The sequence below is a fragment of the Helianthus annuus genome, chromosome 13 (genome assembly GCF_002127325.2).
Source record: "Helianthus annuus cultivar XRQ/B chromosome 13, HanXRQr2.0-SUNRISE, whole genome shotgun sequence".
Taxonomy (NCBI): Eukaryota; Viridiplantae; Streptophyta; class Magnoliopsida; order Asterales; family Asteraceae; genus Helianthus; species Helianthus annuus.
This window is the reverse complement of record NC_035445.2, coordinates 71,339,580-71,362,850: the sequence shown is the minus strand read 5'-3', so window position 1 is coordinate 71,362,850 and position 23,271 is coordinate 71,339,580. Positions and strand designations below refer to the sequence as shown.

Below are 23,271 nucleotides of genomic sequence, written 5' to 3'. Positions count from 1 at the left end.
TGGAGGTGGTGGCTGAGATGTGGTGGTGGAGGTGGTGTTGGAGGTGGAGGTGGTGTCGGCAGGTGGAGGCGGAGGTGGTGGCGGAGGTGGAGCTAGGGTTTTGGAGCAGATGGATGTTTTGAAGAGGGAGAGAGGGAGAAGAGGTTGACAGAGGTTTGAAGACATGGGGAAGGATCTTCTTGGGGAAGAGGTGAGGCAGAGGTAAAAGCTCTGCAGATCTTCAAGAAAACAAACAAGTTGCAGGACTCTTATGTCTGTGCGCGTTTGCGCGACGCAGACATAAGTGCTCAGAAGAGATTTTGGCCAAAAAACAAACACCACCTTAGTGTCAGGAAACTTGGGTTTTATAATGAAGACTTAAGTCTAATTTTCACTTGTGTCATTTTGGGGTGTATATAGGCAATAGAGGATTTGAACTAGGCCTTGTGCAAGGTTGTCAGTTCGATTCTCAAGCCCACCCGGTTTTTCTTCCCACCATGTGTTACGCCAGAGAGTTTAGCACTTGTAATGACACAATGATTGTCAAGTGGCAGCAGCGGTATGGTTTCCCGGTGGAACGTCCAAAAAAAGCCAAACTCAGGAGCTGGGGCTCTCTGATTTGGGGAGTGTGGTAACCTATACATGAAGTTCATCGTTTCAAACAAAAAAAAAAGATTGAAATTTAATGCCAATGATCTCTAGATCAAGCAGTGGAAGACTTGTATTTCTCTTGGGAGATGCATGTTCAACTCTCACTTGGTGTAGAGTGAGGCATTGGTGGGCAGTTACGAAGTTTGAGATTTTCGACCGGGGGGGGGGGGGGTCGAAAACGTATATACCTAAAAAATATATAAAACCGAGGGGTAAAAAAAGTATATACCTAAAAATTTCTATACGAAAACTAAATGCCGGACACTACTAAGCTACGCCCCTGCTGGTGGGCAATGATAGGAGACCCGAGAAAATATAGGTTCAATCCTTAAGCTAAACGGATTTTAGCAGTAACTTCACCGTCGTGCCTATGGACGGGTGGGTTACCGGGTTTTTCCCGGACTAGGTGGTGGACTCGGGTTACTCTCGGAGTAATCCGTTTGATTCAGTGGGTGTGTCAAAAGTGCTCGGAATTGATTCTGTTGACCAATAAAAAAAGATTGAAATTTAATGTATAAATAAAGGCATGAACTAAGTAGATTGAAGATTCATTTGGGTTTTTTTTTCTTGCAAAGAAAACAAAACAAGTGAAAATACTAAATTTGTGGAATAATCCTCAACGTCAAAATTCATGCTCAAGATGCACATTTGGTCACAACATCCGTCCGTTAAGATGGTTTCATCTAGTACTAAATTAATAGGCCCATAGTTTTGAATATAGTAAAATTTAGGAATATTGAATTTTAATAATCTCAACTATTTATCGTTGGCCGTCAACGGTCCCAACTTTAAAAATAACCACTGGCAGTCCTAACTTTTAACATATTGGCCTCCAATGGACAATGACTAACAAAACCTAACGCCGTTAGTCTCCGGTAACCGGAAAAACGTTTTTTGGCCGGAAAACTCATTTTTGGCCGGAAAACTCAACATTTTTATCCCGAACCTCTTTGTAACCTTATTCTGGACCTTTGGGAACCTTTTTCTAGTAAAAGCCCCAATTATTAAAGTCGTCGGAAAACTCTTTTTTCGCCGGAAAACTCAACTTTTTGGCCGGAAAACTCAACATTTTCGTCCCAAAGCTCTTTGTAACCTTAGATCGGGCCTTTGAAAACTTTTTCTGGACAAAAACGGTTTTCCGGTGACCGGAGACTAACGGCGTTAGGGTTCTGTTAGTCAGGGTCCATTGGTAGCCAATATGTCAATAGTTGGGACTGTCAGTTGTTATTTTTGAAATTGGGACTATTAGCGTCCAACGACCAATAGTTGAGATTATTAAAATCCAATGTTCCTAAAATTTATCCTCGTTTTAAGTTGTGCCTTTTTCTAACCCAATGAATCTTTTTAATTTGCTTGAAAATCTCCAAATTTAGCCATGTATAATGACTATAATCCTTAAGTCATTCTATTGAAACTTCAAAGTTCAAACTATAAACAAAGTATGTCAATTTTGATGATTATTTCTAAACGGCCAACGAATCTCTTAAATAGGCTACTGGTGAAATTCTTCACATTGGGATACACTCGTCTCTGAACCGGGGAAAACCCTCACCTTCGGACGAAGCCCATGAACACTCGCCCAAAGGCACTACTACAGTGCGGTGAGGTAAAACCCGCTCAGTTCAAGGATCAAACTAACGATCACTGCCTACTCGCTTAGTTTCCCATTATCACCAGGTGCTACCGAAACGAAATGGTGGAGACAGGAATCGAACCTGAACCCGGATCACTTGTAACATCAGATCTCTTCCCTAATACTCCACCACCAGCTCATTAGGATGTCAATTTCGATGATAAATGTTAGTTTTCAATATAAGCAAATGATAGACAAGGATAATGTCAACGTTTCGTCATCCCGTACATAACTTTGACAATCCACTACTTCTACTTTTCTCTAATTTTGACTTATTCACCCATTTTTTGAGGTGAAATAATATTATAAAATAAAAAATGAATTAATTAAAGTGAAATTTGCTTTCATTAGAATCCCGGCATTGGTTGAAAATGAGCTTCTAAGTTCAACTCACACTCCCAGGATTGTTTCCGCGTCATCCGTACCACCCCCACCAACTTAATAAAATTGCATTCTAAGCCCCTTAACTATCAAAATAATATTATCACGTTTCTTCATGTATATTTGCTTTCACTCTTTTTGTTTTTATTCTATCACGAGTTATACAGTGGCGGATCTAGAAAAGAAGTTGAGAGGTAGCGTGGGCATAAAAGTTTTATTTTGAGGTAGCCGATACATAAAAGGACGAAGAAATGAAAACAATTACTCTTAAAATTCACCAAGAAATATTTTATCTATTGAAAAACATCATTGGGCCAATTAAATCGACAAGCTAATAACATAAAGAGATATGCTACAAGTTTCAGGCTCATGTAAGAAGGTGAAGCTTGTGAGAAGTGTAAGAAAAATTACAAAGACGACATGTGACATTATTTAATTTTATGGATCAAAAGTAATAAGGTAATTAACTTCAAAAATCAGTTTAAAGATAAAATAGATTGTAACCGTTTTAGAAGTTATTTTAGGAGATAAAATTTCTTTACATATCAATAATTGATCTTCCCGATCTTCATCGACAATATTTTGTTATTTTGCAAGTATAAAACACCATACGAATTTCAAAAACACCATGACTTAAATCCTAATACAGTCATGGTGTTTTAACATCCGGATTGATTGTATTGCTATTTAAGTCATGGCGTTTTAACACCATCTGAGGATGATTGCATTACTATTGCAGATGTTAAAACATCATTACTTGAATCACAATACAATGTTTCCAGATGTTAAAACACTATTACTTGAATCGTAATACAACGTTTTCAGATGTTTAAAACACCACGACTTGAATTAGGGGTGGCAATCGTGTCGGGTTGATGGGTTGGCGGGTTAACGTGTTACGGGTTAGCGGGTTGGTGGGTTGAAATGTTCAACCCGAACCCGACCCATATTATTATTCGGGTCAAAGAGTTCAACCCTAACCTGACCCATATTAATTCGGGTCAACCCGAACCCGACCCGTTTAACCCATATTTTTAAAAGGGTGATATAAGTTGACTATTTATTAATGAGTTGTTCGGTTTTAAACGGGTTATTGATAACATGTTTAATCATGAGTATGAGTGTGATAAAAAAATAATGTAATGTGTCAAAATTAACATTATTATAATTAACCATGTAAAATAGAAACCGAAAAAACAAAAACAAAAATATAATTTTGGGATAAATGATTTATTGGGAAGTCTCTACTTGCACAACAATAATAAATTCATCAACTTTTGTCAAGTCAACAAAGTGGATAATATTGATTAATAAGATGGATGATATGTATATGAATAATAAATAAAGAGAAGAAAATCATATACCTTATTGATAATTTTTAATTCACGAATAATGTTCTCCGTGAGGTTCATTAACGTGGTATTTTGATTGTGCATATCAGGAAAAAAAAATAATTTGATGGTTTACTTGAATACATACATCATACTAGTAGAACTAATGACTACAAAAGATGTACAAAAATTACTAGTTAGTAATGGAAATTTGACTTGCTAATATTTGTATAATATTGTTATTAATATTTAATATGTTTCCTAATTTAAATGACTAAATGAGCCACAACGTTTGAAGATAGAGTTTATGATAGCTAAGTTGCATGATTTATTGATGTATCAATAAAAACTAGCTAGGGATTTTCAAGGATGGTTAAGAAAAATACACCTATATATGATGTTCTTTCAAATATGGTCCAACTACATCTACAAATTGATGAAAGAGCAAGATAACACTCATAAAAGTGTATATGAAGAAAAATATGATATTATTGAATGTGAAAGTTGATACATTATGCTTCATCATTCTATTAGAAAGTTTTAAAGTGGACATATATTATTAAATATTCAAATATGGTCTAACCAACACGTATTTATCCCATTTGCTTTTGATACTTTTAGTTTTCTTGCGTCAATGGTTGTGGACCTACTTAGTCGAGTTCAAAGGGTCATGCATGGTAATGTTATGACCACGAGATTTATGGACGTAGTTTTTAAAAGACTTGGTTTTCCTATTCAAAAAGTGATAGCGGCACGGCTTGTTGTCTACTTACCGTCTATCTTGATGTAAATTCATAACAATCTGTCAATTAGTCTGTATTGTTTGTTTGAAGTAATAGAAGACAAAACAGCAAAACTTGTCACAAGTTTGTTTGAATCATGACAAAAAAATTATTCACTTATTATTTAAAGCAGTTCTTTTAACTTGAATAATACTCCAAAGTCCAAACATAACCTTAAACATACAAGAAATATAAAGAGTTGATACAAATTTTTAAACACAATTTAAGGGAAGAAAGGAAGGGTTCATGGAATCACTTTTACTCAATACACATACATATATCATTATCATCATCATCATCATCATTATTTAAACATGCATATTAGCATCATCATGACCATGAACAAAGCACCCACACCAACACACATGAAAACTCACATAGTAACTTCTAGCCATGAAAATGCCTCCTGCACACAACAGATCATTACAAGATCAAAATATTGATTCAAATAATTTATATTAATCTGGCGGGTTGGTACCCGTCAAGAAACTTACAGAAAGGCGCAGTGGTCCATCGTTGGTTATCACCCTTTGTCCACTTAAAGAGATAAATTTTGGTGCCATCGCGAACACCGCCGTGATCTTTATCGCCATTCCAGGCATCTACGTTAAGCTTGATGTTATTAACCATCCTTACTGCATGAAAACCGTCGCCCAGATCCTTGCTTTGGGTCCAAAGAACAGACTCATCCAGCTTATCTGGATTGTACTCCACCAGCTGGACCTGTACAAACATTCACAAAATCAACAATAACTATCAGATACATATTTCTATTGGCGCGGCTTTACAAACACCACTAACACACTAGCCAGATACCACTAACGCGTCATACGGGCGTATGATGGGGGCGAAAAGTGGCCAAACGGACCATATTGTTAAAGTATACTATAATCTAGACGTAGACTTTATTAAGTACTACCTCCGTCCCATTAAAAGTGTCTTATTTTGATTAAAAGTGTTATAATATAGTTGATTAAAAGACAGTTATAGGATACATGGCGTAAATTTATGAACCATCACAATGGTTCAATGGCAGCCCTCCATGCAGTGGCGGAGCTAGCCCAATAATTCAGGAGTATCCCAATTTTTTTTTGGGGGATTAGAGGTATCCTTTGTATAAAATCAAAGAAAAATAATAAATTTTACACTACAGAGATGGAGTTGAGGGGTATTTTTACACTACAGAGACGGAGTTGAGGGGTATCCCGGGCTACCCATTCTTCTACACTAGCTCCGCCCCTGCCTCTATATACATATATGCATTGTATGGTACTGTAAATGTTGGTGATGTTCAATATATTATATGTTTAGTTTAACTTGGTTAATCATTATACATTGTTCGACAACTTCTTGATCCATATCCTTGTCAAAAACCGTACTGCAAACCAGTTCATACATATATGCACATCCAACACGTATGATGGGCTGAAAAATAGCCATACGGGTTGTATTGTATGAGAGCCATATCATACTGCCTGTTTGACGTTTTGACTGACAAAGAAATACAGCATATATAACGCTTTGACTTGCAAAGAAATGACTGACTGCTTGTTTGACGTTTTGACTGACAAAGAAATACAGCCCGTATAACGTTTTGACTTGCAAAGAAATGACCGACTTAACCACTGACAAAGTCATAAGGCCCCATATGACCTTTTTTCACCCTGTCATACACCCCCTATGATCCCTATGACGACCTGTATGGTGTGACGGTTGACCTGGTGTATTGATGGTATCTAATGATAAGAGGTTGTTTGTTTGGGATATGACTTTTAAAGTGATTATATGATTTGGTATTAACAAACAAGTTAAATAACTCTAATCAAACAGGGGTTGAACCAATACTAAACTTGATTAATCAGATAACCTAAATAACCATACACAAACCCCTAAGCATTGTAACATATAATAAATCCCATGAAACAGAAGCAATTTCAAGTTATGAGTGTAGATGATTACATACCGGATGCTCAGCACCGATCGAGTGTTTGATCGCCTGTCCGGTAGCTTTGTTCACCAAAGCAAAAGAGTGGAAACCCTCTTCGTCCTTCACTCTCGTGCTATACTTCTCTTCCTTTATCCAATGCTGTGTAACCATTCAAAATTTTGGTGGTCAATCAAATCAGATGTAATAAAAAGGTTTTCCAAAATTAATTTTTTAACTGCAAGCACACACCCTAAAATCCAACTATTACCCATTTTTGTAGGACTTTGCTAGGCGTTAGTCGGTCGGTTAGGTAGTGACTAGCGATTAATTGGAATTAATCAAATTGAGATTTTTATATGTAATTTTTAGTTACCTGTATACACACACATTTTAATATGTAGTTTTTTAAAATAGACATGTTTTAAACTCTCGTTGACCCACATTTTTTAAGTTATTAATGGGAATAAATAGGGTTTGGTCGAAGTTTGGCCGGGTTCTGGCAAAAAATTTGGTCAAGATAGGACTGTCATTGACCGCCTATAGGGGCGGACCTATAGTGTTACAAGGGGTAACCTCCGTTGCCCCTTGACGCTCACTCCGACGGTAATGTAAATTTTGGAAAAATTGACGTTTTTTTTTCTATTTCATTACCCCCTTTTTTTAAACATTACCCCTATGCGGATTAGTCGGGATTTTTACAGAGATTAGTAAGGATTTTTACAACCATGCTTGAGAATTTTACAGAGATTTTTACCCATTAGTTGGGATTTTTACCATTGGCCGCCTGGCGATTAATCGATGAAACTCTGATTAGTGATTAATCGCCGACTAAAGGGAGATTCGTCAGGATTTTTAAAACCATGCTTGAACCCACATTACTAGAAAAAAGGTTTTCCAAAAGAGTTGTGAATTGAAAGAAATAGATGATGATACCTGATGGTGATCGGAAGGGTTGGTAAAAATCGCTAGGCGCTAGTCGGCCGGTGGGGTACCTACTAGCGATTAATTGGATTGGGATTTATATGTAACTTTTAGTTTAATATGTACAAACACACATTTTTATATGTACTTTTTTAGGTAAACATGTTTTAACACCACCCATATTTTTAAGTGGATGGGATTAATTGTCGGAATTTACAATCGCTAGACCGACACCGATTTTTGGCCAATTTGGACTGGATTTGACCATTGTTGACCGTCTACTGAGTAATTAGCCGATTAGATAAAAATTAGTCTGTGAACCTAGGACTAGCGATTAATTACAGCGTTGTAGGAATCGCTAGGCGCTAGTCGTCCGATGGGGTACCGACTAGAGATTAATAAGGACTAATAGAAACCATCACTAGTGCTCTAGTGGTGGCCATGGGTATTTAAGTTCCACCTATGGTGGACCTGGGTGAGTTTCCCCTCCAGATCTCAAGTTCGAGTCTGGGTGATAGGGGGTTTCTCATTGAGGGGTTTAAATTGGGGATCTATTGTGCGAGGGGGCTCTCTAGCGCAGACCCGGTTAAGACAACGTATGCTAGACCTCCCGACGTTCGCGAATAATTCACACCTTTCAAAAAAAATCAGGTCTAATAGAGATTAATCGGGATTAATCAGATTGGGATTTTATATGTAATTTTTAGTTTTTATACACATACACACATTTTTATATGTGTTTTTTAAGTAAACATATTTTAACACTTCTTCTACCCATATTTTTAAGTGAATAGGATTGATTAATTGTCGGAATTTACAAGTTTTTGCCAAGAATCTGGCTGGAACCGCTAGACCGCCGCCAATTTGGACCGGATTTGACCACTTTTGACCGTCTACCACTAATTAGCCGATCAGATAAAAATTACTCGGTAGGCTAGTCGGGATATTTACAACCATGCTTTACAGAACTTGAACCCAAACCACTTTTGTGTCATGATAAACAACTAGTGCCACTAGACTAATAAGAAACAGGTTCTTCAAAATTAGTTATGAATTGAAACAAATAGATGATATATATACCTGGTGATGATCAGAAGGGTTGGTGGGTGCAAGAACAACTTTACCATCACGGATGGTGAGTGAGTAATCAGGTTTGGCCTTGCAGTAGAACCTAACAGTGGGTTTATTGTCGGTGTACTTTGGGGTGTGGTGGGAGACGTGGTGGACCGCAACTGCGGGTTGTGGTGTGGGAGGTGATGGTTGGTGGTGGGCCGGAGTGTTGTGGTGGTGGTGATCCATATTGTGAAAAGTAGTTGAGGTGTGTTGAGAGTGGGTAGGTAGTTAAATATAAGATGAGGTTGTTACAAGATCTTTGATTTTGTCGGGTGGGAAAATCGTGCCCATGATTCCATCATTAAATGGCTTTTTTTACAGAACTGGCCACGTGGAAATTATTAAAAAGATCAATACGTGTTTTAGGTATATTCTTGAATGAAAAGATCAATCCGTGTTTTAGCCTTTAGGTATTCTTAGGGGTGTAAACGAGCCGGGCCGAGCCCGAGCTCGACCAGACTCGAGCTCGGCTCGTTAGGTTTTTTTGAAGCTCGAGCTCGAGCTCGGCTCGGTTCGAGCCTACTTCTTTGAGCTCGAGCTCGGCTCGCGAGTAAAACCCAAAGCTCGAGTTCGGCTCGACTCGGCTCGAACTATTTGGAGAACAACCTTAAACGAGCTAAAAGCTTGGCTCGAGCTCACTTCAACATCGCTTAAACGAGCCAAAGCTCGGCTCGAGCTCGGCTCATCAATGTTATCATCATTATTAATATATTATATATAAAAAAATTAAAATTTTGTATGGGTTCGTTTAGGCTCGCGAGCCTAAACAAGCTTTGTATTTCAGGCTCGAGCTCGGGCTCGATAACAAAACGAGCTCTATTTCAGGCTCGAGCTCGGGCTCGTTAAGGCTCGGCTCGTTCGAGCTTTTAACCGAGCCGATCACGAGTACCTCTCGAGCCTCTGGGCTTGTTTACACCCCTAGGTATTCTTGAAACTAGAAACTATGATACTTCCAAACTACAATCCTATCCTCTACTTTTCTCAACTCTTTAGACTGCAGGAGAGGGCTTAGGTTGGGGGTTTTGCTCGACACGTGGCGATTGTGAGCTCCACAAACTTATGGTGAAAAAAGAGGGGTCTGGTGTGGCGTAGCCAGCTATGTGATTTTTTTTAATTAAAGTAACCAACCAAAGAGGGCTATATTGAACCAGCCAACAAAAACCTGCAACTCGTCTTCTTCAGTAACCACCCAAACCACACGCACAACTGATGGGTTGGTAAATTTCCAAAGCTTAATGTGTTTAATTATATCAACTTGTGTGAAATTGAGGTTTAGAATACCCTACTTTGAGATGGTTTGTATTTTGCAGACCTTGATAGGTTTAAGGTGAATTTTGGAAGCTTTACGAGCTTTGGAATGAAGGTAACAAGGAAATGATGCAGTTAGGAGTTTACCGGAGCTTAAATAAGTGCATTTCAGTAACTAATTGAGAGATGGGAAGCACATGGAAGCATATGGAAGTAATCGAGAGTGGTTTTGAGAAGAAAGGAGAAAACATGGGATGAGAACACAAGTTACTTCATTCGGGACGCAACAGAGGGCACATGAAAGTGTGGATTTCAGAGCAGGGACACATAATGTGTCCCTGAGGACACATAATGCGTCCCTCATCAGTTACAAATCGTAAAAATGCCCTTTTTGACAAAAAGAAAAGGATCATTCATGCTAGTCGAGACATATACGAATTAGGGGGTTTTGCTAGGCGATTTTGGGAGTTTTTTGGGAGACTCTTGAAGATTCAACCCATCCATTATCACATTCCATCACGTTTTGAAGATCAATCATAAACCATGGGTGGCTAATTTCCCCAAGATCATCCCCGGGTGAAAGATTGTGAGTTTCTAGGGTTTGTTTTTCATGTTTTGGTTTGATACAAACATTTGTTAATCTTTGATTGAAATTGTGTGAATCATTTGTTGGTATTGCTTTGAACTCGAAACTGTTAAGTTTTCTTGCAATATTGACGTTGAGAGATGATTGCTACCATTAAGTGGTGATTTATGCTAGGGTTTGGTTTTTGTTCTTGATTAATAAAGCATATTATTGTCTCATATTGTGATGGTTATCTTGCACCGGTTGCGTATGATAGACGATTGTTGATGTCTAAGATTAGGATTTCAAATTAACAAACTCAAGAAGTCATTGGTGTTCATAACATAATCAAACCATGCATGTTAAATAACTCTAGATACTTATTAATCCGAAACCCGGGTGTGATTCGTTTTCTCATATATTATTTTTAACTAATCAATTAAGTTTTGCAATCATAGTCAAGGAACCATTCTCTTAGTTAATAGCAAATTGTTGGTTCAACCCGATATCTTTTCAAGTAAACAAACAAACAAGTCGTGCAATACCGACCACATGCTCTTCGTGGATATGATACTCGACTTACCCTAGCTACCTAGGTTAATTGGGTTTTTGACTGATCGGGACGACACGGTCTGTCAACAACATCCAACCTCTGATATTCTATGTCCACAAAAACAGTTTACGAGTTTCTTTAGTTTGCGAGCTCACTGAAATAGAGTTCTCAAGATTTATAAGTTTTTTTAGTTGCAACCATCTACTGCTACCATCCTCACCAAATCATCCCACCTCGACCACCGTTAAACATCGTAACATAACCAAATGACCACCGGAGCACCTGCAACTTCACCTCCGGCACCCATATCAACCAACGACCACCATTCACTTCCACATTTCATCTTCAATCACCACGACTCACCATCCATCACCATCCAACCTCTCCGAAAAACATCACCGTACTTCTTGTTAGCTTGTGTTATATTTGAAGAAGAAGAAGACTTTAAATATACAGGGACTTAAACTGTCAGTTATTAGAAACCACAGGGTGTGACATAGAAACGATACAAATGTCATTACACATTCAAACTAATAGAACAATGATGTCATTAGATAGTAGGGTCCAAGATTGATTCATTTTGAAACAACCTGGTGTAAAGTTTACGAAATTTCAAAATAGGGTGTAAATTTCACACCGGGTATCAACCACATGGTGTAAAAGTGTAGTTTACTTTAAAGATAAATATACCATGATTGTATACTATTCAAGTATTAATTTGATTTTATATATATTACACTAAGGGCATGTTTGGGTAAGCTTATTGAAACAACTTATTGACTTATTGGCTTCTTGGAAAAGTCAGGATTTTGTGACTTATTGACTTATTGGCTTTTCCCCCTCACATACATCCTCTTTGCCAAACATCATTTTAGAGCTTATGACTTTTCAAAAAGCCAATAACTCAATAAGTTGTTTAAAAAAGCTTACCCAAACATGCCCTAAAAAGTTTATAATGTACTTTACTCTAAAGATAAATATACCATGATTGTATACTATTAGATTAATTTAATTTTAGGATAAAGCACGGTTTCAGTCTCTGGGCAGGGCGGACCTAAAGCTTGGGTTGGGTGGGCGACCACCCCTTAGAAAAAAAGAAATTAGTGTAATAGATACACAAAAATCCCGAGCGCAACCCATGAAATTTTGCAATCGCCCCTTGAACTCGTCAGATCTGTGTGCATAGACGAAACTAGATGGTCCTGAGGTGGGTCCGGCGAGACAAACTCCCATTTCTGCGGCGGCTGTGTATTGCTCTGTAACAACAATGGAGTGGTAGATTGGAGAAGATAACCCATTTGGGCCTGTTTATTATTATGTGTTGGAGTGAGTTTCTTAATAGTTACCAGCCCAACTTTTAATTTAAATGTTATCAGCCCAGTTTTGAGTTTTATTTTTTTGTTATTTTATTTTATTTTATGTGTGAAGTAAAGAACAATAAAACTTAATGTGTTACGGGCAGTAAAATATAATACCATTTATTTCCCTAATAATTAATTTAACTTGATATAAAATATATAAACGTTTTTATGATTTGTTGTTTAATAAGTTTTATGGATCAATGTTCGATCCAATTTTATAAACATTGGTTATGACTACACTTTAAATATATTAGATTTTCATTGTGTATTTATAATGATGTTTGACGTACTTTGTTGATTAAGAAAAAAATAGTTTGGTTATGTTTTTTTACATGAACCGACCCGACCCGATCCGACTCAAACTTCACCGAAAAAATATTATAGAGCGACAGACAAATGACCCCGAAACCCCCCCCCCCCCCACCCACCCACCCACCCCCACCCCCCATGAAAAAAATCTTAGGTCCGCAACTGTTCCTGGGGTTTACACCCAATCGCAAGTTCAACCCTCATTTGAAAAAATTCAACAATCTGGTCCCTGTGGTTGTCAATTTGGTTCAATCAAGTCCCTGGGACAAATGGTAGTTAGTCAACCGGTAGTTGACTTAGGCATTATTGTCTTTTTACTTCCAAAACGAAAATGGCAGTATGGTAATTTTGCATTTTAGAAACCCTTATAACAAATACCATCCCTCTTAAAGCCCTCATTTGCACATTTCTATCCTTCCATCTCCTCTAGAAAGCCCTAGCCAGTTGCAAGGTGAATTGAAGGTTCAGGACGAAAATGGCAGGGGGGTTTTTGGAGGGTGAGACCCAAGGACATCTACATGACCCAAAACTTATGTCTGCCGGATGTGATCAACGGTTCGCTGTATATGTTCCTCAGTCTAACTTCTGCAAGATTATTTTGTATCAAGTTATAGGCAAAATCAATAAAAAACCAAGTATTTTTGATAATCAAGGTTCCATGATTGGATACTTAAAAGAATCAAATTAGGGATGATCCAGATGCATTAATCAAGAACTTCAACAAACCACAGGGACTAGACTGTTGAACCTGCGATGGATGTAAAACCAAGGGACTGAAACTGTACTTTACTCTAAATTTTATCTATATTACACTCAAAAAAATTATAATGTAGTAACTATAGTGTAGTTCGTTTAATCTACTTAAACACGTATAACATGTTTAGAGCTACAAGCTCTAGATCAAATTGTGACGACATTTAAATTAGCTGGTGCTACTAAGTCATAGCTCCGGAGGACATTGAATGTCTTTGACATCTAATGGTAACTTTCTACATATTAACGAACAATTTATACCTCGGTCAGGCCTCTTAACATGTACAACAAGACGCTCTATGACGTTTATGACATAACAGTTTAAAAACATAAATACGATATAATCACCCCTTCCTTTAATAATTATTAGTCATAGAAACCAAAATTTGAAGATCTTGGTGCGATGTTTCACTCTCCTCGATGGTTCTGGTTCTTAGAATATTTGTGGAACATGGATAGAGTGAGTTCTTAGTACAACAAAAATGTATTTTTATACATTGACGCATAGATTAAAAAAACTAATAGCTATGCTAATTATGCGATATTAGAATGAGCTTAAAGTAATATTTTAAATGCTCTAATTACCCAATTTTATATATTTAGTTAGATTTTTTTTTGTTTTTATTTTAATACTAATAACTACTCAGCTATTGTTATTAAGCTGCATTCAAAGTTAAATACCATTGTCTCTTTGTTAACTTCTTTTTAAATGGCTAATGTTCCTCTCCCCAAACTCCTATATTTACAAATAAATCACCCTTGCCTGGGATTGTCTCTTTGTTAACTTATATGCTAATTTAATGTAATATTCATCAAAATTCAAAAGTTATAACATGTAACAAATATCTAGTTGTTTTATACTCTAGTTGATATATTTTCCCTTTTAGTTATTTCAGTAATATATACATTTTCCCTTTTAGTGAAAAGGATAAAATAAATACAAAATTTATACAAATCTAAACGTAGCCTTCGACAAGTTCTAGTATTTGGCTGCAAAACGAACGAACTAATATTTAGCGAAGGCTAAGTATTCATGTTCAATACAGGCAGTGGCAGACCCAAGATTTTTTTTTCATAGGTGGCAAAACACATACATATATCATTATCATCATCATCATCATCATTATTTAAACATACATATTAGCATCATCATGACCATGAACAAAGCACCCACACCAACACACATGCAAACTCACATAGTAACTTCTAGCCATGAAAATGCCTCCTGCACACAACAGATCATTACAAGATCAAAAAAAATTGATTCAGCGGGTTGGTACGGGCCAAAACATGTCCAATTTTATACGTCAGTAAAAAATGATTGGGTCGGGTAATAGGGCAAAACATGTAATATTTCATATTAATCAAAACGGATCGGGTCAGGTTGATCCACATTTTCGAAAAGCTTATAGTTTGGAATACATTGTGCGACAGTTTTGAGTCGAGAAACTTACAGAAAGGTGCAGTGGTCCATCGCTGGTTATCACCCTTTGTCCACTTAAAGAGATAAATTTTGGTGCCATCACGAACACCGCCGTGATCTTTATCGCCATTCCACGCATCTACATTAAGCTTGATGTTATTAACCATCCTTACCGCATGAAAACCGTCACCTAGATCCTTGCTCTGGGTCCAAAGAACAGACTCATCCAGCTTATCTGGATTGTACTCCACCAGCTGGACCTGCACAAACATTCAAAAAAATCAACAATAACTGTCAGATACATATTTCTATCGGCTGCGCTATATAAACACAACTAACACACTATCAAGATACCGCTGACGCATTATATGGGACTTATGATGGGGGCGAAAGTGGTCAAGCGTACAGCATTGTTAGTGTATATTATAATCTAGACCACTGGCGGAGCTTGACCAAAAGTTCCGGGGGGGGCGGAAAGTCATGGGACTAAAAAAAAATTTTCCTATCGCTATGTTTCGGGTTATATGTTTGGGTCGGATACTCGATTCAGGTCGGGTCAAACAATAATAACTCCAAATAAAACTACATAATCTTCATTCGAAATGAGGCGTTCTTACACATAAAAAACGCTAAATATTGTTTAACAAAAAAAGACCAAATATTTATAATGATGCAAGATAAATGTTAAATACCTGGACGAAGAATTACTACCCAGCCCAACGATCTTTAAGCTAAAAAAGAACACTCAACTTTGATTTATATATAACTTTGATTTATATATAAAGTAGTAACAAACTTTACTTAAAGTACAATTATAAAACTTACTAATAGCTCGTTCTTCACATTTTATTTTAACTCCATACGAAAATATGTAAAAATATTTTTGACAATAAACTTAGTTGGGGCAGGGGATTTTTAGGCAAAATAATTAGCTGGGGCGGACCTATATAATTTTAAAATTTTCGGACGAAAAATCGGAAATATTACACTTCTAACCGAAACATTCGGGGGGGGGGGGGGGGGGTTGCACCCTCCCGTCCCTTAAAAGCTACGCCACTGATCTAGACGTTATAGGGTAGATAAAAGTGGCGTAGTCAATTTATGAACCATCACAATGGTTCAATGGCAGCCCTCCATGTGTATATATGTATCGTATGATATTGTAAATGTTGTCGATATTCAATTTATTATATGTGTATATATGTATTTTATTATATTGTTCAACAATTTCTCGATCCGTATCCTTGTCAAAAACCTTCCTGCAAACCAGTTAATAGGTCATAGTGTCATACAAATATGCACATCAAAGTGTTCTTGATCCCAACACTCTAATATGTATGACGGCCATGAGGGCCGTTTGATGGGCTAAAAAATGGTCATATGAGTCGTATGAGAGCCAGATCATACTGCCTGTTTGACTGACAAACAAAAAAATACAGCCCGCATAACCTTTTGACTAACAAAGAAATGACTGTTTTTAACCACTCACAAAGCCTATTTTCACCCTATCGTACGACCAGTTCGGGTTTAAAAAAGTCCACCTAAGGTGCGCCTAGGTGCAAGGTATCCTAAGGCGCAGGCCTCATCGCTTCAGCCTACACAAGGCACACATTTTTCAAAAAGCGCACATGAGGCGTGTTTTTTTGGCAAAAAAGTGACCCTGAGGCGCACGCCTCACGTATTTCCAATATTTTTGTGCAGCCGGTTGTTGTACAGCATGGTTTTCAGGTTGACATGTATGTGATTTCAATCGTAAAACATTATAAAGCGTATTTGTGTCTAAATATTGGATAAATGATGCTATAAACCTATAGGAAATATATAAATAATTATCTACGCCTTGTGTACGAAAAACGGGGGGCTTTTGCGCTTCGTGCCTCGGTTTTAGACTTTGTCGCTTTTGTGAGCTTATCCCCTTAGCATTGTATCATATTACAATCCCCATAAAACAGAAGCAATTTCAAGTTCAAAAATCATATTCAATGAGTTTATAATTGTAGATGATCTCATACCGGATGCTCGGCACCGATGGAGTGTTTGATCGCCTGTCCGGTAGCCTTGTTGACCAAAGCAAAAGAAGGGTAACCCTCTTCATCCTTCACTCTTGTGCTGTACTTCTCTTCCTTTATCCAATGCTGTGTAACAATTCAAAAATAAAGTCAATCAAATCAGATGTAAAGGCTTTCCAAAATTATTATTTTTAACCGCTAAAATCTACTCCTATAAGAATCGTTAAGCGCTAGTTGGCCGGTGGGGTACCTACTAACGATTAATCGGATTGGGATTTATATGTAACTTTTAGTTTAATATGTATAAACACACATTTTTATATGTACTTTTTTAGGTAAATATGTTTTAACACCACCCATATTTTTAAGTGGATGGGATTAATTGTCGGAATTTACAAGTTTTGGTCAAGAATCTGGCCATAATTGCTAGACCGACACCAATTTTTGGCCAATTTAGACTGGATTTGACCATTGTTGACCGTCTACTGAGTAATTAGCCGATTAGATAAAAATTAGTCTGTGAACCTAGGACTAGCGATTAATTACAGCGTTGTAGGAATCACTAGGCGCTAGTCGTCCGGTGGGGTACCGACTAGAGATTAATCAGGACTAATAGAAACCATCACTAGTGCTCTAGTGGTGGCCACGGGTATTTAAGTTCCACCTATGGTGGACCTGGGTGAGTTTCCCCTCCAGATCTCAAGTTCGAGTCTGGGTGATAGGGGGTTTCTCATTGAGGGGTTTAAATTGGGGATCTATTGTGCGAGGGGGCTCTCTAGCGCGGACCCGGTTAAGACAACGTATGCTAGACCTCCCGACATTCGCGAATAATTCACACCTTCCAAAAAAAAAATCAGGACTAATAGAGATTAATCGGGATTAATCAGATTGGGATTTTATATGTAATTTTTAGTTTTTATACGTATACACACACATTTTTATATGTGTTTTTTTAAGTAAACATATTTTAACACTTTCTTCTACCCGTATTTTTAAGTGGATAGGATTGATTAATTGTCGGAATTTACTAGTTTTTGCCAAGAATCTGGCTGGAACCGCTAGACCGCCGCCAATTTGGACCGGATTTGACTACTGTTGACCGTCTACCGACTAATTAGCCGATCAGATAAAAATTACTCGGTAGGCTAGTCGGGATTTTTACAACCATGCTTTACAGAACTTGAACCCAAACCACTTTTATGTCATGATAAACAACTAGTGCCACTAAACTAATAAGAAACAGGTTTTCCAAAACAGTTGTGAATTGAAACAATTAGATGATATATATATACCTGGTGATGATCAGAAGGGTTGGTGGGTGCAAGAACAACTTTACCATCACGAATGGTGAGTGAGTAATCAGATTTGGCTTTGCAGTAGAATCTAACAGTTGGTTTATTGTCGGTGTACTTTGGAGTGTGGTGGGTGGTGGTATGGTGGACCGGAGGTGGTGATGGTTGGTGGGAGACGTGGTGGACCACAACTGCAGGTTGTGGTGGCGGTGGTGATGGTTGGTGGTGGTGGGGAGCGTTGTGGTGGTGGTGGTGGCGATCCATAAGTGGTTTAAAAGATGTTGATTCTTGTGGTGTGTTGAAATGAAAGGGGGTAGGTAGTTAAACTTAAATAGAAGATGAGGTAGTTAAAGATGTTGATTTTGGCCGGTGGGAAAATCATTCGTACCCATGATTCCTTCCATCATTAAATGTTTTTTTTTCTTGTACAGAGTGGACACGTGGAAAAAATATAAAAACCAATACGTGTTTTAGGTATATTCTAGAAACAAGAAATTATGATGCTTACTAATTTCTTAAATCTTAAGACTAAGAACACCTGTACTGGTTAAGAAAAATAATGTTTCTACCATGGGGTATTATATGATACGTGTCATTCCAGTCATCATGGGGCGTTATTGCAAAAGTGGTGTAGTGGAAATAATGCCTCTTCCAATCATTAAACAAAAAAAAAACAAAGAAATTGCTCATTGGCTAGTCAAACACTTGACCACTCCCCATTGGCCACCATTTGATCACTTCAGCGTTATATTTAAAACGCTAGCATGCAAATTTTCAAAAAAAAAAAAAAAACGCCCTATAACGCCAAGTGTAGTGGGGGGGCGGTTTGGGGCGTTTTTCTTTTTCAATTTTTTTTAAAAATAACGCCCCACTACGGGTGGTCTAAAGGGAGTGGGGCATTCTTTTGAGAGGGCGTCTTCCGACATGTGGCACCACGTCAGATTAGAGGATTTTGGGCAAAAAAAGGGGAGTGGAGCAACTTGTCTTTTTTTATGTAAAAGATATAAAATGTTCTATTTTTTTTTTTATAAAAGATACACACGTGGCATTGGTTGAAAGGAGGGATGTTGGGGAAAAGAAAAATTTTGGGCGTTCTGTGGGAGACGCCAAGGAGGGGGACGCCTATGGAAACGCCAATGGGGGGCGGTGTGTTGGGCATCTTGGGGCGGCTTAGGTAGGGGAGACGCCCCACTCCCCATAGTCTAGTGTAACTTTGAGTTAAACTTGTTAAAGATAATATATACTATTGATTTAATACTTGTTAGGTATTAATTTGATTATTTATATATTACACCCAAAAAAACTTAAAACTATAATATTTAATAGGTAAACTGGATTTACATAATGTAACCTATATGTTTTGGCCAATAATAATTCTAACTGAGTTTATTCCCGTCAGTCGTTCAATCTTTTTCATTTTGTTTATATAATAGTCCTCCGTTAAAAATAACTTAACGGATTTAATGTTTTTCCGAATTACAAATCGATCTTTTAAGGCTTTTGTTTAGAACAAGAATACAAGTCGACTGATAAAAATTTACCTCGAAACGGTGCTCCAAACATCTTTATTTTTACAATTGGAAGTTTAAACACCCAAATTGAAGCATTGTTTTCGTCGTTGGGAGCACTGTTTCGAGGTAAAGTTTACATCAATCGACTTGTATTCTCGTTCTGATCAAAAGCCCTAAAACATCATTTTGTAATTTAGAAAAAATAACTTAACTTCGTTATGTTTTTTAACGGCGGGCCATTATACAAACAAAATAAAAAATGTTGGTCCACTGTCATAAATAAACTCAGTTGAGATTATTATTGGCCAAAATCAAACAAATTAGGTTATTTAAATCCAATTTGTCTATTTAATATAGCGTGGTTTGTGTAATCTTCTTAAATAGGCAACCTTTAAATATGACATCTTTAACGCTATAAGCTATGGATTAAAGTGTAATGACACTTAAATCAGCTGGTGCAACCAAGTTAAGGGTCCGGCCTCCGGAGGACATTAAATGTCTTTGATATGGAACCGTAACTTTCGACAAATTAGCAAACAATTTATACCTTGGTTGGTGGTAATACTACACGCATCTTAACATGTCTAGCAAGACACTCTATGGCGCTACAAAATATGTGCAAGATGTTTATGACATGACACTCGAAAAACATTAATACGATATAATCACTCATCCTTCTATACTTGCTTAGTAGCTCTTATGTGAAGAGTTTGATAAGAAGAATAGATATTTCCTTTATCATAAAGCTACTAACAATTATTTGATAATTATTAGTAACAGATACCAGAAATTAAAGATATTAAAGATCTTGGTGTGGTGTTTCAATCTCCCAAAAAATAAAATAATTTTTTCACAATCGAGTCTAACTAAAATTAAAGCTAAAAAACCAAACACAACTATATATTTGGTTAAAAAACCAATGAGCTTAGGTTAATAGAGAGATATCAAATTAGTAAAAAATAGCTAAAAGAAATGGTTAGGTCTACTAAACATCACAAATTTGGGGTCATTTTAAATTTCTTTAATAAATTAAGGGGTATGAGTGAAAAAAAAAAACATCTTTTTTTAGTCGGTATAGAAAACAAATCACGATCGGGTTACGTTACCGGGTTTCAATCGCTCAAAGGGTAGTCCCATACATTCATTCAATCTCCAAAATTCTCATCAAAATTCTTCAAATCAATCACATCCAGACCCCAAAAACCCAAATTCACATCATGAATTCCAATACCCACAATTTACAAATCTTCATTCAAGCCCCAGATCTTCAATCCCCAATTCGATCCCTAACCCTAACTCTAACCCCCAGTTTCACAATCCATAACCTCAAGCAATCATTTTTCTCCCAAATTGATTCAACCAATCAAAACCCCACATCCTCCACCTTCTTCACCTTCAACGGCCGCGTTCTTTCCGACTCCGAAACCATTCAATCCGCCGGAATTTCGAATTTGTCAACGTTAGGGTTAAGATTCCGTCTGCCCGGCGGCGGAGGTGATGGCGGCGCCACGGGGGCGGAGTCACGTGACTGTTATCTCAACATGTATGCCGATAAGAAGCCCGATAAGGTTGATCCGAACGAACAGAGGTTATCGAAATGGTTGAATTGTGCGTTGTCGAACGAGCCGTTGAAGCGGCCGATTGTGGTTGATTATTTAGGGAATGTGTTTAATAAACAGGCGTTGGTTGAGGCATTGTTGAAGAAGAATGTGCCGAAAGCGTTTGGGTATATAAAGGGGTTGAAGGATATGATATCGGTTGAGCTTGAATCGATACCGGGAACTGAAGGAGCGGATTCGGATGTGAAGTTTCAGTGTCCGGTTACCGGGTTGGAGTTTAATGGGAAGTATAAGTTTTACGCGTTGAAGAGCTGCGGGCACGTGTTGAGTGCGAAAGCGTTGAAGGAGATTAAGTCGTCGAGTTGTCATGTGTGTCGTAAGGAGTTTGCGGAAGCGGATAAGATTGTGATCAATGGGAATGAGGAAGAGGTGATCGCATTGCGGGAGAAGATGGAGATCGAAAAGTTGAAAGTGAGAGAGAAGAAGGCGAAGGTGAAGAAAGTTAAAAATGCGAACGGGAATGAGAATGCTGGTGGTGATGGTGATTCGGGTGTTTGTGAGGATGTGGTTCGGGTTATTGGGTCGAAGCGTGAGATTGACGTGAAGGCTGCGAAGGTGTCGGGGAAGATTGAGACGAATGAGAAAGTTGTGAATGGTAAAAATGAGGCGAAGCGGTTTAAGGCTGCGGATTTGGCACCGGCGAATGCGAATAAGGAAGTGTATGCGTCTATTTTTACGTCTTCGAGGAAGTCTGATTTTAAGGAGACATATTCGTGCAGATCTTTGCCGCTTGGTAGGAACTGATGAGGTTTGTGGTTTGGGTGTTTGATGTAAGGTTGTACTTGTTTTTGGATGATGTTATTGCTTGATATGAATTAAGAACACCCCTTTTGAACCCATAAACCATAGTAGTATTGTTTATATCTATTTGTTTGCCCATGTTAAAGCAATCTACTTGGCTGTTATGTTTAGCTTCTGAAATCTGTATGCAGTGTATGATCATGACCTTGATTCTGTTGGTTTAAGCAAGTTATTTGTTTAAGTGAGTTCAAGTAGTTTGTATCTAGAGTTACTTGGGTTTTCGTGTGATAAGCCTGCACACTGTAGGATTTGAACTCTCAATCTTTTGGTTGTGAAACACACCACTTCAGCACCAGGATACCCCATTGGGAACCCCAAACGGGCTAATGTGATGCAATTATATAAGGTGGATCTGTAACGGCGTAAATTGCCCGAGGCATTTACATCAACTTAAGCACGCTTCATGCACACTTTGTATTTAACAACTATGTTGTATTGACACCCGGTTTGTCAAATTAGAAACAAACAACCAATGAATTTTCGGATTAGAAACAAGCGATTGTTGCTCTTATGTAAAAGTAATTTTTAGTAGTTATTGTCAAGAGTCATGAGGGAAATATTGCGTGAGAAGAGATTTGAGTGTGTAAGAGAAAGAGGTGCAAGTATTTGTACATATAAGAAAGTTATCTGTTTAACTGATTTTGAGTAGTTTGTATATAGAGTTCCTCGTATCAGGCGTTTGCATTGCCTAACAGAGGGTGATAATATAAGGCGGCCCTAAGTGGCGTAAACCGGCTGAGGTTTGCACATTTCATGCGCATTTTGTATTCGACTGCTTCATATTATATTGACGTTTGATTTTTCAAATTAGAAACAAACGATGGCTGCATACTATATTGACATTTGATTTTTTCAAACAAGAAACAAAAGTTATCTGTTCAAGAAAGCTTCTACTAGAGTTACTCGGGTTATTTGGCCTTGTATATAGAGCAAATTTTTGTTGTACATAAAGGTTCTTTTGAGCTATATGGGTTTTGCTTCTTATGGTTCTAGATAGGGCTTTTGTTGTGCATTTATTTATATCTTGGTTTAAAGTGTTCAAAACCCGCCAATCCGAACCGTTTCGTAAGGCTCGAGAGCCCCGCCCAATCTAATTGGTTTGATTTGTC

At 37.6% G+C, this 23,271-nt stretch overlaps 3 protein-coding genes across 3 annotated transcripts; 1 reads left to right on the top strand and 2 right to left on the bottom strand.

The window, feature by feature from the left end:
* Nucleotides 1-4,877: 4,877 nt before the first annotated feature.
* On the bottom strand, nt 4,878-9,036 carry LOC110898132 (ricin B-like lectin R40G3). Its single transcript, XM_022144885.2, has 4 exons — nt 8,686-9,036; nt 6,721-6,843; nt 5,252-5,480; nt 4,878-5,163 (listed from the first exon to the last, which is right to left on the bottom strand). Coding segments are annotated over exons 1-4 (573 nt in total). The 5' UTR covers nt 8,905-9,036; the 3' UTR covers nt 4,878-5,161.
* Nucleotides 9,037-14,441: 5,405 nt separating this feature from the next.
* On the bottom strand, nt 14,442-18,617 carry LOC110898131 (ricin B-like lectin R40G3). The gene is made up of 4 exons (XM_022144884.2): nt 18,232-18,617; nt 16,943-17,065; nt 14,962-15,190; nt 14,442-14,732 (listed from the first exon to the last, which is right to left on the bottom strand). Coding segments are annotated over exons 1-4 (618 nt in total). The 5' UTR covers nt 18,496-18,617; the 3' UTR covers nt 14,442-14,730.
* Nucleotides 18,618-20,829: 2,212 nt separating this feature from the next.
* Nucleotides 20,830-22,347, top strand: LOC110898130 (replication termination factor 2). Its single transcript, XM_022144883.2, has one exon. The coding sequence runs from the start codon at nt 20,960-20,962 to the stop codon at nt 22,103-22,105; it is 1,146 nt and encodes a 381-aa protein (XP_022000575.1). The 5' UTR covers nt 20,830-20,959; the 3' UTR covers nt 22,106-22,347.
* Nucleotides 22,348-23,271: the final 924 nt, after the last annotated feature.